Here is a 16,455-nt window from a genome sequence, read left to right as displayed (position 1 = left end):
ATACCTGGGCAAGGTCGCACAAAGACTGCTGGGAAGATGCCCACACTGTCTCGAAGCCTGCCCTTGTACCAGTCAGAGTCCAGGCGCTCAAGGATGAGGATCCGCTCTCCTCTCCTGAAGGCTAAGTCATCACCGGTCTCTGCAGTAAAACTGTGAAGAGCTTCACACCATTCTCCAGGTGGACTGCTGTCCTGTTGCAAATCACAAGTTTGATAAGAAATGGGAGAGATTTTATTTGAAATGGATTTTTAGTGACGCTTACAGAAGTGGGGAAAGAGCACAGTGGTCGTAAGATGTCAATGCTAAAAAGGCTTTTTTTCAATTATCCTACATTTGAGGCTGCTGTTAAGTCTCAGAATAAAGGTTCCTATAACTTTTTCTTAAAATATGATTCAAAGTGACAGATGTAACAGTTTATGTGGCTTTTCTACCTTTTTTTTTTTTTTTAGGGAGTAGACAGAGGGAAGCGGGAAGAGGTGACAGAAACACCTGCAGCACAGATTCACCACTTGTGAAGCTTTCCCACTGAAAGTGGGGGTTGGGGGTTTGAACCTGGGTCCTTGCATACTGTAACATGTGCACTCAACTAGGTACACCATCACCTAGCTGTGCCTTAGGAAAAAAAAAATTCATGTATTTATTTATTGGATAGAGACAGAGAAATTGAGACGGAAGGGGGATATAGGAGGAGAGACAACGGGGGCCAGGTGGTGGCACCCCCGGTTAAGCACACACAGTACGAAGCGCAAGAACCTGCACAAGGATTCGGGTTCAAGCTCCTGGCTCCCTATCTGGGGGGGGGGGTCGCTTCACACAGGTATTCCTAAACATATAGGAAGTCTAGAAATACACAGAAAAGTGTGTGTGTGGGGAAACCTACCCACCTGTAATTTTACCACCTAGAAGCAACTGAATGTTAACATACTGAATTTATTTCCTGCTAGTCTGTTTACACCATGTATTCAATTTACTATAACTTGTTTTCCATTTATGACTTTCATTTTATAAATCAAATTTTTCATGACATCAGAACTATCCTCCCAATAATGTCACATTCAAGTTGTTTTCAATTTTTTCCCATTATAATAATTCCTCTGGCCTGGATAACTAAAACTTTGTCTAGTTTTCTTAATCTTTTCTTAAAATGACAGAATTACAACAACCAGTACTTTCTCATTTTATTTTTATTTATTTATTTATTTTAAAAAGATTTTATTTATTTATGAGAAAGATAGGAGGAGAGAGAAAGAACCAGACATCACTCTGGCACTTGTGCTGCCGGGGATCGAACTCCGGACTTCATGCTTGAGAGTCCAAGGCCCTGCCAATGCGCCACCTCCCGGACCACTTTATTTATTTTTACTTCCTCATTTAAACACTCACAATGATTTGATTCTTGTTGGGCTTTACTGAATCTTTGAAACTGGATAGAATACTGGAAACGGGAGTCGGGCAGTAGCACAGTGGGTTAAGCGCATGTGGTGAAGCACAAGGACCAGCATAAGGATCCCAGTTCAAGCTCCCGGCTCCCCACCTGCAGGGGAGTCACTTTACAAGTGGTGAAGCAGGTCTGCAGGTGTCTCTCTTTCTCTCCCCATCTCTGTCTTCCCCTCCTCTCTCCATTTTTCTCTGTCCTAGCCAACAACAACGACACAAATAACAACAAGAATAATAACTACAACAATAAAACAAGGGTAACAAAAGGGAAAAATATTAAAAAGAATACTGGCAACATATAACACTACTTAATGCTGGTTTATAAAGCATTTCTTTGACTTAATTAGTAAAGTTAAATTTTTAATATTCTTATTAAGATAAAAAGGATATATTTACCCTCTTATTTTGCTACCTTGTTTTAATTTTAAAAACTTACTTGTTTAGGGACTGGGAGCTAACTCACCCAATAGAGGTTTTAATTACTTAATTAATTAATTTATTTATTAATTTATTTTTTGAGTTTATGATGCATAAGGACCAAGGTTTGGCCACAGGGGTGTACCATGCAAAGGGGAAGCTACATCAGCAGTGGGACAGTACTGTAGTGTCTTCCTTTCTCTCTATCTCAGACTCTATCTAGAAAAAAAAAAAAAGACTGTGCTGGGAGCAGTGCAATCACACCAGGCATGATGCCCTGGAGGGAGGGACGGTAGGTTTATTTGTTATTGAGGGGGGAGAGTCTGAGAACCAAGCATGTGGTGCCTGATCTGCACTCTACTGCTGAGACATCGCCCCTCTTGTTCTTTCCTTGTTGCCTTTTTTTTCTTTCCTAATCAGGTTATTGCTGAGGTTTAGTGACCACACGATTCCACTGTCCCTGGTGGCTATCTCTCTCTCTCTTTTGATAGAGTGAGAGACAGAGAAAAAGAGACACCTATAACACTGCATGACTGCTCATTAAGCTTTCCCCTCCTACAGTTGGGACTAAGGGCTTGAACCTGGGTCCCCACACATGGCAACTTTTTTTTTTTTGCCTCCAGGGTTATTGGTGGGGCTTGGTGCCTGCATCATGAATCCACTGCTCCTACTGGCCATTTATTCCCCATTTGTTGCCCTTGTTTTATCCTTGTTGTGGTTATTATTGTTGTTGCTGTTATTGATACCCGGATCCTTAGGCGAGTCCTTGCACTTCATGCTTAACCCGCTGACCCCCACATGGCAACTTATGCTTTACTGGATGAGCCACCACCCAGTTCTTCTTGTATAATTACTAGAATATCTCCCACCCTAACCCAGTCCCACTTGTTTCCTATCAGTCTGCACTGTCACTCTAATTCAATTTATATGAGCTTTATATATCCTAAAAATGTTAAAAATATTAAGCGCATGTGGTGCAAAGTGCAAGGACCAGCATAAGGATCCCGGTTTGAGCCCACAGTGGGGCTCCCCACATGCAGGGGGGTCGCTTCACAGGCGGTGAAACAGGTCTGCAGGTGTCTATCTTTCTCTCCCCCTCTGTCTTCCCCTCCTCTCTCTATTTCTCTCTGTCCTATCCAACAACAATGAAGAACTAGGGCAACAAAAGGGAAAATAAATAAATATTTAAAAATATTAAAAATATATTTCTTTCAAACACTATATGAATGGAAAAATAAGTTGCCAAAATTTTCTCTCTTTTTAAAAAAAATATTTATTTATTTATTCCCTTTTTGTTGTCCTTATTGTTTTATTGTTGTAGTTACTATTGTTGTCATTGTTGTTGGATAGGACAGAGAGAAATGGGGAGAGGAGGGAAAGACCGAGAAGGAGAGAGAAAGACAGACACCTGCAGACCTGCTTCACCGCCAGTGAAGCAACACCCATGCAGGTGGGGAGCCAGGGCTCGAACCGGGATCTTTACGCCAGTCCTTGCGCTTTGCGCCACCTACGCTTAACCCGTTGCGCTACAGCCCCTACTCCCATTTTCTCTCTTTTTATCTCCTTCTAAGTTGTATCAGTGCTCAACTCTAACTTATGGTGGTACGGGGGAATTGAACCTGGGACCTCTGAGCAGTGCTATCTCCCTGACGTATATATTTTCACAATGATAATTATCTTAGTATTCCTTCCAAGGTGAAAACCTGGCTTTTACTAAAATTGTCTATCAAAGCAGCTTACCTGAGAATTTGCACCAGAGTCTTCTTTTTTGGTATTCAGTTCTTTTGTACCTACATAAGAAGAAAAAAAAAAGAAAGAAAAAGAACAAAGAAAAAGCTAAAACTTTAGCTGGAAAGACCAAAGACCATATGGTATACTGTGAAAAAAAAATCATAGGGGGAAAGAGTCAAAGTGTGCTATTCCTGATCAATCTCTTCATGTACTGGCTGTGTAACTGGCTGGTCATTACCCTCTTTGGGTTAGTGTGTTTCCCTCACTGTATAATGAGGGAGGAGATGTGTTTGTTATATTTTATAGTCCATTTCTGTTAACAAGCTTTGATTGCCATTTTAAAAAACATTTTATTGTGTTTATTTATTTTCAGATAGAGACAGAGAAGCTGAGAGGAGCGGGGGAGAAAGACACATCTATAGCACTGCTCCCTCGGCCATGAAGCTTCCCACCTTGCAGGTGGTGGGGGGACCCAAGGCTTGATCCTGGGTCCATGTGCACTGTAATGTGCTCTACTGGGTCTGCCACTATCCAGCCCTGTCTGCCATTTCTGATATAAAGCAATTACTAATTATGTAAAACACCAAAATTAGCTCCTTAAGATATGACCACAATACTATCTCATTATACTACACAATTTATATATTTTTTAAATTAAAAAATTATCTTAGTATAATGGATAGAGACAGTGAGAAACTGAGAGGAACGGGAGATGGAGAGGGAGGGAGACAGATACACCTGAAGCCCTGCTTCACTCTCAAAACTTTCCCTCTTCAGGTAGAGACCAGAGGCTCAAACCTTGCATAATTTAATATGTACACTGAACCAGGTCCACTATGACCCAGCTCCCACAAATTATTTTTGGTTTTCATTTTTACTATGTGTCTTAGACACACACACACACACACACACACAGAGAGAGAGAGAGAGAGAGAGAGAGAGAGAGACAGAAAGACAGAGCAAAACACCAGTCACTCATTATATGTGGTGCTAGAGACTGAATTCAGGGCCTCATATAAATAATGCCTGAGGCTGTACTGTTGAGCCATCTCCCTGGCCCACAAATTTCTTTTTCTTTTTTAAAAAAACTTTTACAAGAGCACTGCTCAGTACTGGCTAATGGTGGTGCTGGGAATTGAACCTGGGACTTTGGAGCCTCAAGCAGAAGAGCCTCTTTACACTAACTCCTCCACCCAAATTACCAATTTTTTAAAATTTCTTTATTGAGGAATTAATGTTTTACATTCAACAGTAAATACAATAGTTTGTACATGCATAACATTCCCCAGTTTCCCATGTAACAATACAACCCCCACTAAGTCCTCTATCATCCTTCATGGACCTGTATTCTCCCCACCCACGCACCCTAGAGTCTTTTACTTTGGTGTGATATGCCAATTCCATTTCAGGTTCTACTTGTGACAAATTACCATTTTAAAGTCATTTTTCTCCCCCTTCTCTCTTAGAAAATATAATACAAGCTACCAAACATTTTAAGTACTATATATCTTAAAGCCTGGTTTGTTTGACTAGGATAGAATGTAATAATATCTTTTTAAGTATTTTATTTATTCATTTGTTAGATAGAGACAGTAATAAATCAAAATGAAAGGGGGAGACAGAAAGGAAGGAGGGAAAGAAATAGAGACACATTTGCAGCCCTGCTTCACTACTCATGAAGCTTCCCCCTGCAGGTGGGAACCCGCTGCTTGAACCCGGGTTCACGTGCACTGTAATATGTGCGCTTAACCAGGTGTATTACCACCAGCCTCATAATAAGCATATTCTCTATACTCACTCAAAACATTTGTACCAGAGGGGGGATGATCTTCAACAAGTTCCACAAAATTAAGGGGGAAAATTCCAGTTCTGCCTCGAAGTTCCCCTCTGGCCCATTCTTCATTCACATACTCTTTAAGAATAATAACTTCTCCCTCTGAGAAACTTAATTCATCCTTCTGGTCTCCAATATATTCAAACCGAGCAATACATCTTGTATCTCTGAACAAAGAAGATCACATCCAGTGGGTTAAACTAGGATACTAACTTTCAAAATGCTTTAAACCTTCATTCAGCCTTTCAAGAAATGTTTATTCTGTGTTTATTACAGAACAAGGCATAATGGATATAATTCAAAAGTTCCCACAAAAAGAGTTAAGTTACATTTCTAATTGTTAGACTTTATGTTTTAGATATGGGCTAATTCACTCTGAAAAGCTAAAAATCAAGGTCATAGAGTACAAGCAGAATTCCAAGCTGTCATACTGCCACATTTTTTGATCACCTTTACTGCATTACAGAACATCCCAAGTCTCTAATTTTTGTATTCAAGGGCCATATTAACCCATGGCCTGGCCTACAACCCTCATGTATGCACTGAGTTTTGGAGTGCTAATGATGAGATTCTCAGAGCCAAGACATTGAATTTTCATGGCAGAATACAACAGCTACAGCTGAGTGGAGTAGATACTATCTGTATGTTGATTCTCAGAGAATAAGCAATTTGTATATATTCCAGTAGACAAATGACCTTTAAAACTGGTTTTGTTTCTGCAAATTAGAACAAGCCTTAACCTTAACTATGAATGAAAATAAGGCAAAAGGAGAGATAAAACTGTGTCTCTCTACAAGACATGATTTAATATCAAAACTTTGATTTGAGGTCTTTGTAAGAAATTTTCAACAGCTGTAGGCTAAGAAGCAGCAATTGCCTGAAGAGAAAAGTTTGGTCCTTGTTCCAATCAAATTCTGATGTAAGTCAGGTCAAGGGTTGTGAAAACCCACTTTAAATTCAACTTGCTGACACAGTAAACACTGCTTATATGTAAGAGAGAATTTGAATCTGAGAAAGAATTCCACTATTGTGTCTGAAATTTTTTTATTTGTGATAACCTTTGCATTTATTTTCTAAAATCCTCAGCACCTCCTTATGTCTGACCTATTCAAAGACAGGTTTACAGTCTTCAGCAGGTAGTGAATTCTATTAATTTGCTCATTTAACTAGAATATAAAGTTGCATTGTGGCAATGTTTTAAATCACGAAGGAGTTACAATGATGCATAAAAGGTTTATAAGTTCATGGAAAGTTCTTCACAGATAAAGGAAGACTGTCCCAACTCAACTCTTTCTTCTAGTTCCTTTAAAAAACTAAATAAGTGATCCAGGAGGTGGCACAGTGGATAAAGCATGAGACTTTCAAATGAGGTCCTGAGTTCAATCCCTGGCAGCACATGTACCAGAGTGATGTCTGGCTCTTTCTCTCTCCTCCTATGTTTCTCATCAATCAATACATAAAATATTAAAAAAAAAAAAACAACACAAAAGGTAGAATAGTTTTTTTAACTTTTAAAAATTATTTATTTTATTTCTTTATTTTTATATTACAGAATTACATGTTGGCAGGGGTTTGAATCCACACCATTCCAACAACCAGAGTTCTGACTCTTCACTCTCCTCACTGCAATCCACCACAGATCCCCTAAAGTTGTAGACATGGGTGTTGAGTAGTTTTTGTAGAGTTGATATTTCTTTCTTTTTTTAAAATTCCAATATCAGTTTACTGAGGAAATGCTAATTTATAGGATTTTTGTCACAAGGGTACATTTCCATATTTCCCCAAGATAGACTTATTTTCTGTGACAAAAAATATTTGAACCTTCTAGAAACATGCTGGTAGGAAAATACCAAAAGGTCAAAATAAAGCATATGAAATGATGAAGCCATCTTAGTTCAAGCCCAACTGTGGGAATTATAAGGCTAGAGAGTTGTTATCCATACGTGCTGGTACTGTTCCGATATAGGGATTGCTCTGTCAGGACATCTCATGTTCATCTAGATTTTAATCCACTACAGCTTTTTAAGCAAGTAACGTTTCCAGTATTTACAAAGACATAATGAGAATCTAAATAACAACAAATCTGAAGTGTTTAAACTTGGTAATTCTTTGTTTGCCTCCTTTGTATTTTGTGCAAAGGAACACAAAACTTACTTAGCACAATGAGTTGAAACAGATTCTCTTTTCTCATTTCCTCTTTCTGGAACATCAATCTAGTAAAGACAAAACCAGGGCAACAATTGTGTGTATATATACTTCAGATTTGAGTAAGATAAATTTAAGGCTAAATAAATCTAGGAAAAATATGATTGAAGTTAGTCAATTTAGTTGGCTAACTGTATGCTAAATTAAGTGGTACCAGAGACGCTAAAAAGTAAAAAATTCAGAATTCACGTTTTGGGGAAAAAAAAAAAGTCTAACATAGTTTTCCTTGACTAGCCAGTCTCTTATTTCCTGAAAGTAAGTACATCACCATCATTCTACCCAAATGAGTTTGCTCTACCCTATGTCTTCTGATTGAAAACTCTGGATAAGGACTTAAGGAGGGACCTGGGTGGTAGAGCAGCAGGTTAAGCGCAGGTGGCACAAAGTGCAAGGACGGGCGTAAGGATTCCGGTTCGAGTCTCCGGCTCCCTACCTGCAGGGGAGTTGCTTCACCGCTTGTCTGCAGGTGTCTGACTTTCTCTCTCCCTCTCTGTCTTCTCTCGATTTCTCTTTGTTCTATCCAACAACGACAGCAATAATAACAAATATAATAAACAACAAGGGCAACAAAAGGGAAAAATAGTCTCCAGGAGCAGTGGATTCGTAGTGCAGGCACTGAGTCCCAGCAATAATGCTGGAGGTAAAAAGAAAAAAAAAAAAGACTTAAGATAGTATCAGGTATTCATACCCACTTAGTGTTGGTAGAACTCTCCAATACCTTCCTGACCCTCCAAACAAAATTAATAAAACTTGGAGTCTCTCCATTTTCATGACTCTAGGCCATTTTCCCTCCCACTCCTTCATGTGAGAAGGATGAAAAGAATTAGCACTCAGTGAGCATCTACTAAGCGACATGCACCTTCTATAGCACTTCATTTACAGGACTCAGTAGAGCTAGGTTATAATAAAATATCCAACCATAATGCACTAAGTCTGAAAACTACTTAAGGCTTTGAGGTTGACATTATATAAATTAGTGCCCTTTCCTAATGAATTCTAAAAGTTCCAAGTTTTAAACCAATTTTTTAAACTTGTGGGCTTGGAAATAACACTTATACCAATAATGTGGAGAGATTCAGTGTGACTGATTTCAGTGTGGTAATTGTGCTTTTTAAAGTACTGCTACACTGGGCAGAAGAAAAATGAGGAAGAGTGCTAAAACTAACATTATTCTTAATATTAATTTAGAGAATGTGGTTGGATTTCTCCAAAGAATTAGGAGATATATATACTGGTCAAGTTTTAAGATCTACATTTTATAACTCAAGGGACTCAAACATTTGTATTTGGCAGGCAGCTGTGCTAACCATCATACCACCAATGCTGCAAGACTCAATTTCTCGGTTCTGTTTTTTTTTTTTAACCCCTATCTCACATAATGGTAAATTATTTGTCCCCCATACCAACCCCAGTTAAGCTACTCATATTCAAGTATTTAAGCAAGTTTCATTGATATGAAACTCTTATCAAGAACTGAGTAATACTTTTTCCATTGCTATAAATGTACAACCTAATTTTTTTCTTTAGTGGGGGGATTAGTGGTCTATAGTCAAGGGTAAAATAAAGTAGTCCATACATGTGTAACACTTCTCAGTTTTCCACATACCAGTTTAACCCCCTCTAGGTCCTCCTCTGCCATCATGTTCCAGGCAATCTGATTTTAACACTATGTTATGCAACCACTTGGGCTTTGCACTTAAGGGTTTTCCATGTGGGTCTGCTTTCACAAGTTAGGCTGTAAGGGCTCATGTGATTTTGATATTTTTATCTTTTTTTTTCCAATCAGTTTTGAAATTACTATGTGAAAAACCATATATGGACTGCTAGCTCCAATAAAAGGTGTTTTTAGTTAGAGGAAAACATAGGCAGAACTCCCTTCCATATAAATTTCTGCAACATTTTCACCAATTCAAATTTAACTGCAAGGAAAACAAAAGCAAAAATAGACCAATGGGATTATACCTAACGGAAAAGCTTCTCTACAGCAAATGGAGTCACTACCCTAACAGAGATTCCCCACAGAGTGGGGGAAAATATTTATGTATTATACATTGGACAGGGGACTGACAGGCAAAATATACAAAGAACTTGCCAAATTCAACATTAAAAAGACAAACAACCCCACTGAAAAACTGGAGGAAGACATGGGCAGAATCTTCTTCAAAGAAGAGATCCAGTGGTCCAGTGGATAAAGCATTAGCCTCTCAAGCATGAGGTCCTGAGTTCAATCTCTGGAAGCACATGTACCAGAGTGATGTTTGTTTCTTTCTCTCTTCTCCTTTTATCTTTCTTGTTAATAAATAAATAAAATCTTTTTTAAAAAAAGATCCTAAGGGCCAACAGACTTATGAAAAAAATACTCCAAGTCACTGATGATCAAGGAAATGCAAACAAAAAATAATGAGATATCATTTTACACTTGTGAAAATGTCACACGTTAGAAAAGACAAACACCAACTGTTGGAGAGGCTGTGGGGGGGGGAAGGACTCTTCCACATTGCTAGTGGGAATGTAAATTGGTCGAACCCTTCTGGAAAATAGTCTGGAGATTCATTATAACTTTAGAAAAGACCTACCTTATGATCCAGTAATCCCTCTCCTGGGGCTTTACCCAGGGCAAACAAAAACACCTACCCGAAACAAACAAACAAACAAACAAAAAACCCACCTATGCACACCATGCTCATAGCAGAACAGTCGGTAATAGCCCAAACATGGAAACAACCCAGATGCCTAATGACAAGTGAATGGCTAAGGAAATTAAGTACTATGCAGCTGTTAAAAATGATGAGGCCATCTCCTTTGCAACAGTGTGGTCAGAACTTGAAGACATTACGTTTAGTGAGGCAATCCAGAGAGAGAAAGACCAGCAATGAATGATCTCACTTAAGAATAAAGAATAGGGGTGGGTGGGTGGGGGTTGGGAATAAAGAACACTAAGGAAAAACACAAGGATAAAACTTAGACTAAGTGTGGTGTATTGCACCAAAGCAAAGGACTTTTGGTAAGGAGAGAATGAGACAGGATGAAGGGACATAGGAATCCTGCTGTGTCTCTTAGACACCAATCAAGGGGAGATGAGAGATTGTGCCTATGTCTTAAAGACTATACTGTAAATCATTAACCACCAATAAAATTTTAAAAAATAATAAAAAAAAGAAAGAAAAAATATTTTTAGTATTCCCAAGTCTATCTTTTCAAGTATGAGGATGGAAAGGAGAAAAGAAACCAAAATATAATACACTGCAAAGGAGTAGTCTTTAACTCAAGAGAACATTCCTTCAGGACAATCTGGTATCATCCTGCTCTTGTTAATTAAATGTTTCAAAGAATTAAAATATATCCTTAAGTGCTTATAAACCTCCAATGAATAGTAGATTCAGCAGTAGGTGTACAGAAGTTTTTAACTTAGAATTTCAGATAGCACTTAAGCATTAGTAGTTCCTAATATATTAAAGAACATTATGTAGTCGATCACACCTTTATTTTTTGAATTTTCAAACACAATGCATTAAAGGAAGATAGAGAACCAGAACCCAAGAATTTAGAATTCTCATTAGTTTTGCTAACCTGCAAGTAACACAGAACCCACTAAAAATATGACAATTTAAACAAACAGGACCCACTTACAATTATTTTGACATGATTGGCAGGAAACACACCAGTCTGGTTTCTATATTTCCCTCTATACCAATCTGTATCTATTCTTTCCAACAGATAAACAATTTCTCCAGAAGTGAGGTTCAGATCATCAACTTGCTCTGTAACATAAAATTATAATTACCTCTGATGAATTGCCCTGTGCATTTGATTACAGCAGAACACAAAGTTGCATTTAGTTCTGTCCACTGAGGCAGTATGTTCTCCTGATTCTCAGAACAGATTATACTAATCAAATTGACATTTTTAACTTACTCTTACTTATTATTATTTTAAATCTTTATTTATTAGATAGAGACAGCCAGAAATGGAGAGGGAAAGGGATGAAAGAGAGGGAGAGAGACAAAGAGACACCTGCAGCCTTGCTTCACCACTTGTGAAGCTTTCCCCCTGCAGGTGGGGACGGGGGCTCGAACCTGGGTCCTTGTGCACTGTAACATGTGCACTCAACCAGGTGCTCCACCACCTGGCCCCTATCATTATTTTTAAGAATGCTGCTATCATGAGTTTCCTTTTTAAGATCAAACTACAGGGGCTGAGTGGTGGTGCACGTAGTTAAGCACACATTACAATGCGCAAGGGCAGGGTTTGAGCCCCCAGTCCCCACCTGCAGAAGAAAAGCTTTGTGAGGGTGAAGCAGGGCTGCAGGTGTCTTTCTGTCTCTCTTCTTCTCCATCTCCACCTTTCCTCTCGATTTCTGACTGCTAGTATTCAGTAAATAAGGATACTAAAAATTTAAAAAAGATTTTAAAATTATTTATTATTGGACAGAGACAGACAAATTGAGATGGGAGGAGGAGATAGAAAAGGATAGAGACAGAGAAACACGTGCAGCCCTGCCTCACCACTCATGAAGCTTCCCCCTGCAGGTGGGGACCAGGGCCTTGAACCTGGGTCCTTGCACACTATATAATATATATATAAAAAAAGACCAAACTTCATGTGTTTACTACACAGTGACTAACAGGACATAGTTAAAAGCAAAATATTGCACTGGTCAATGATCCTTTCAGTGCTAACATTAGCTCATTGCTGAATACATCTTAAACAATGAAAGGGTTTTACAGAGATGATAACAGCTTGGTGACTCTCAGTCATGCTTAAAAATTTCAATCTCAAAATATTAACTACGGCACTTTAGCAAGTAAATTTACTCACATTAAAATAAAGAACAGTCTGCCAAATCGATAAAAAAAAGTAGTACCAATATGGGGCCGGGCAGTCACGCAATGGGTTAAGCGCAGGTGGTGCCAAGTGCAAGGAAGGGCGCAAGAATACCAGTTCGAGTCCCTGGCTCCCCACCTGCAGGAGTCCTGCAGGGGAGTCACTTCATAAGTGGTGAATCAGGTCTGCAGGTGTCTATCTTTCTCTCCCCCTCTCTGCCATTTCCTCCTCTCCCCATTTCTCTCTGTCCTATCCAACAATAACAACAACAACAACAACAACAAGGGGAACAAAAATGGCCTCCAGGAGCAGTGGATTCGTAGTGCAGTCACTGAGCCCCAGCCATAATCCTGGAGGCAAAAAAACCCAAACCAAACCAAAAACAAATACCCCCCCAGAAATTAACTTTATTAGAAGTCTTGGATATAAAATATATTTAACAATTGACTACAAAATACGTTATTTCATAATAGCTGAACTATGTGTGTAGGTTCTTTTATTTATTTATTTCCCTTTGTTGCCTGTGTTGTTTTATTTTTGTTGTTACTGATGTCGTTGTTGTTGGATAGGACAGAGAGAAATGGAGAGAGGAGGGGAAGACAGAGATGGGGAGAGAAAGACAGACACCTGAAGACCTTCTTTACTGCCTGTGAAGGGACTACCCTACAGGTGGGGAGCTGGGGGGCTTGAACTGGGATCCTTACGCCAGTCCTTGTGCTTTGGGTCATGTGTGCTTAACCCGCTGTGCTATAGCCTGACTCCTCTGTGTAGGTTCTTTTAAAAATTTTTTTTAATTATCTTTATTTATTTGATAGAAACAGCCAGAAATTGAGAGGGAAGGGGGTGATAGAGAGGGAAAGAGACAGAGAGACACCTGCAGCCCTGCCTCACCACTCATGAAGCTTTCCCCCTGCAGGTGGGGACCCGGGGCTTGAACCTGAGTCCTTAAGCACTGTAATGTGCGCTCAACCAGGTGCGCCACCACCCGGCCCCCGTGTGTAGGTTCTTAAGGGTGTATTAAATTAGCATTACTTTTGTGATAATTATTAATTGGTACCCACTGTTTTTAAAGAGTTAAAAAGTTTGCAGCTGCTAGACAATTTGCTAGTCCTTAATTTATAAGGGAAGCTCTCCTCTTGCTCACTTACAAGTTGGAAAAGCAACAAACTCTGGACTCTGCACAATGAAGAATGTCCTTCAGAGATCAACTCAGGGAGTTAGGGTCCTCTATTGTAAGGGTCTCTCACTTCATTATTTATATCCTCACCTGCTGGAAAATCATGAAGAACAACAGCATGAGGAGCACTGCTGTCAACAGGCTTCTGAGCGTGGTTTGGATCCTTAGGGAGGAAAAAGAGGGCTGTGAATTAGTGTGTAGGATGGATGCTGCATTTTTTATTCATTCTGAGACCAATTTTTATTTTCTCATTAGAATCTTCTTGACAAAACTGCATTAGGAGTACAAGATGCAAACCGACCACACAGTTGGATGAAGCAAAGGAATCATTATCAAGATGAGAGGCATGTGTCCATGTGTTCATGCCCAGGAAGACCAGAATATTGATCAGTTATCTCCCAGTACTTTTTTTTTAAACCAAGGGAATAAAGCAAGAGAAAATTATCCAGTTTTGTACTTAAAAAATATATTTATTTATTTGATAAAGCCAGAAATTGAGGAGGGGAGAGAGAGACAGAGAGACAGAGACAGAGAGACACCTGCAACCCTGCTTCACCACTTGTGAAGCTTTCCCCCTGCAGGTGGGGACCAGGAGCTTGAACCTGGGTCCTTGCACACTGTAATAATGTGAACACTTGGGGCCAGGTGGTGGTGCACCTGGTTAAATGCACACACTACACTGCACAAGAACCTGGGTTCAAGTTCCTGGTCCCCACTTGCAGGGGAAAGCATCACAAGTTGTGAAACAGGGCTGCTGGTGTCTGTCTCTGCCCCTCTCTATCTTCCCTCAATTTTTCTCTGTATCTATCCAATAATAAATAATAAAAATAAATTAAGAAGCAATGTTTTTATTTTTTTTTTATTTTTAGAGACTGAAAAATAGAGAACCTGAGCATCAGAAGCCAAAGCTGAGCAGTGGTCTGGTGAAAGAGTGAAAGGAAGGTAGGAAGGAAAGAATGAAGGAAGGAAGGATGGACTAGGTTGTCTTCCTCTATTTGTCACAAATACCAAGGAACCAGAAACCCCCAGCACATCTGGCTGTAGACCAGTGACTGAAGATGTTCCTAATTCTTCCAGTGGGGGGAGGGGGCTCTTTAATGAAGAAAGCTGCAATCTCTCATTGTGACCTGGGGGATGGCACAGTGGGTAAGCCACTGGGCTCTCCAGGATGTGGTCAATTCAATCCCTGGTACCACATATGCTTACAGTTGTGTGGGGGACTGAACCTGAGATCTCAAAGTCTCACACATGAAGTCTTTTTGCATAACCATTATTCTACCTCTCTGGACAGGAGCCAAATACCATGACTTGAAGCCTGTGACAGCTTTGGCTTAAAGTTCACATTTTGCTAGCTATGCTGCTTGATGTGCTGTTAGCACCTTTTACAGGTTAATCATTGACGTAATGTATAAAGGTCGTGTGGAACAGCCATAAAAGAGAAGCCAGCAAGCAGAAGTAGAGCTAGCATTCCTGTGGTTAATCTCTCCCTTGCTCTGGCTGCATGTGCTTTGCCTCCCTGTACTAAGGACCTCGCCTCTCCAAGACCATTCTCCCATAACCCTTTGGCTGACTGTTAGCCCCCTGACACTCCCCATCCTGCATTTCATCTCTTACTTTTCATGTGTAAAAATATTGCCAAAGATAAATTATCTGTTCATGTACTGTATATAACACTTTATCCTAAAGTAGTGGGTTTTACATTTTTCACCCTTTAGGGGGTATTCTTCCTGTGATCAGGACTAAGCTTTTTTTTTTTTTTTTTTTTCAGTTTTTATTTATAAAATGGAAACACTGACAAGACCATAGGATAAGAAGGGTACAATTCCACACAATTCCCACCACCAGAACTCCATATCCCATTCCCTCCCCTGATAGCTTTCCTATTCTTTATCCCTCTGGGAGTATGGACCCAAGGTGATTATGGGGTGCAGAAGGTGGAAGGTCTGGCTTCTGTAATTGCTTTCCTGCTGAACATGGGCATTGGCAGGTCAATCCATACTCCCAGCCTGTCTCTCTCTTTCCCTAGTGGGGCAGGGATCTGGGTAAGCGGGGCTCCAGGACATATTGGTGGGGTCATCTGCCTTGGGAAGTCCAGTTGGCATCATGGTAGCATCTGGAACCTGGTGGCTGAAAAGAGTTAACATATAAAACCATACAAATTGTTGACTAATCATGAACCTAAAGGCAAGAATATTGTGGATGGAGATTTGGGGGTCTCCATTTTGGAAAAAGCTATTAGGTCTATTTTAGATATATTCCAAGGGGCCCATGACCCAACTAGTTTTTGCCTGTGCCTGACATCTAATATGTAGCTGACTTAAGCTATGTCTGGGAGGATGATGTCAGAGTTGGAAAAAGGACTAAAAGCTAGATCAGGTAAGAGTAGCTCCCAAATATGGGAAAAGTATATAAATATTATTAACTGTTAACTCCATCAATCTGATCTGGGGCCCATAGTCAGCACAGGAGCCTATGTACTTTTGCATTCTGAGTTCACATTCTGTGGTCTCGGCTAAGAACACTGCAGGCTGTGCCAATTTCAGGACCTATCATCCTTGGGTGATAGGCAGAGTATGCTATCAAACCTCCCTTCGGAGAATGGAACACTCCCTATCATTGTTGATTCATATTGAGGGCCAGGCCCACAGAGGGGTCCACTATGTTGTTCCTGATGGAGATGACAAAAATATCTTTAAAATGACCTGCAATAGGGGCCAGGCAGTGGCACACCTGGTAGAGCACACGTTACCATGTATAAGGATCCAGGTTCAAATTCCAGGTCCTTGCCTGCATGGGAAGAGATGCACAAGTGGTGAATGAGTGCTATAGG

At 39.9% G+C, this 16,455-nt stretch overlaps 1 protein-coding gene across 6 annotated transcripts in view; it reads right to left on the bottom strand.

Annotated features, from left to right (window-relative positions):
- SH3D19 (SH3 domain containing 19) overlaps positions 1-16,455 on the bottom strand; it is a 217,774-nt gene that overhangs the window by 9,993 nt on the left and 191,326 nt on the right. For all 6 annotated transcript variants that reach the window (XM_060178964.1, XM_060178965.1, XM_060178966.1 and 3 more), the window contains 6 exons: positions 13,716-13,788; positions 11,255-11,385; positions 7,574-7,632; positions 5,384-5,586; positions 3,595-3,644; positions 5-191 (listed from right to left, as the gene is read on the bottom strand). In XM_060178964.1, the coding sequence (XP_060034947.1) occupies positions 5-191; positions 3,595-3,644; positions 5,384-5,586; positions 7,574-7,632; positions 11,255-11,385; positions 13,716-13,788 (703 nt within the window). The remainder of the gene's footprint in view (positions 1-4; positions 192-3,594; positions 3,645-5,383; positions 5,587-7,573; positions 7,633-11,254; positions 11,386-13,715; positions 13,789-16,455) is intronic.

Source organism: Erinaceus europaeus, chromosome 19, assembly GCF_950295315.1.
Source record: "Erinaceus europaeus chromosome 19, mEriEur2.1, whole genome shotgun sequence".
NCBI lineage: Eukaryota > Metazoa > Chordata > Mammalia > Eulipotyphla > Erinaceidae > Erinaceus > Erinaceus europaeus.
The sequence above is the reverse complement of the archived record's forward strand: the minus strand, read 5'-3'. Positions and strand labels throughout refer to the sequence as shown.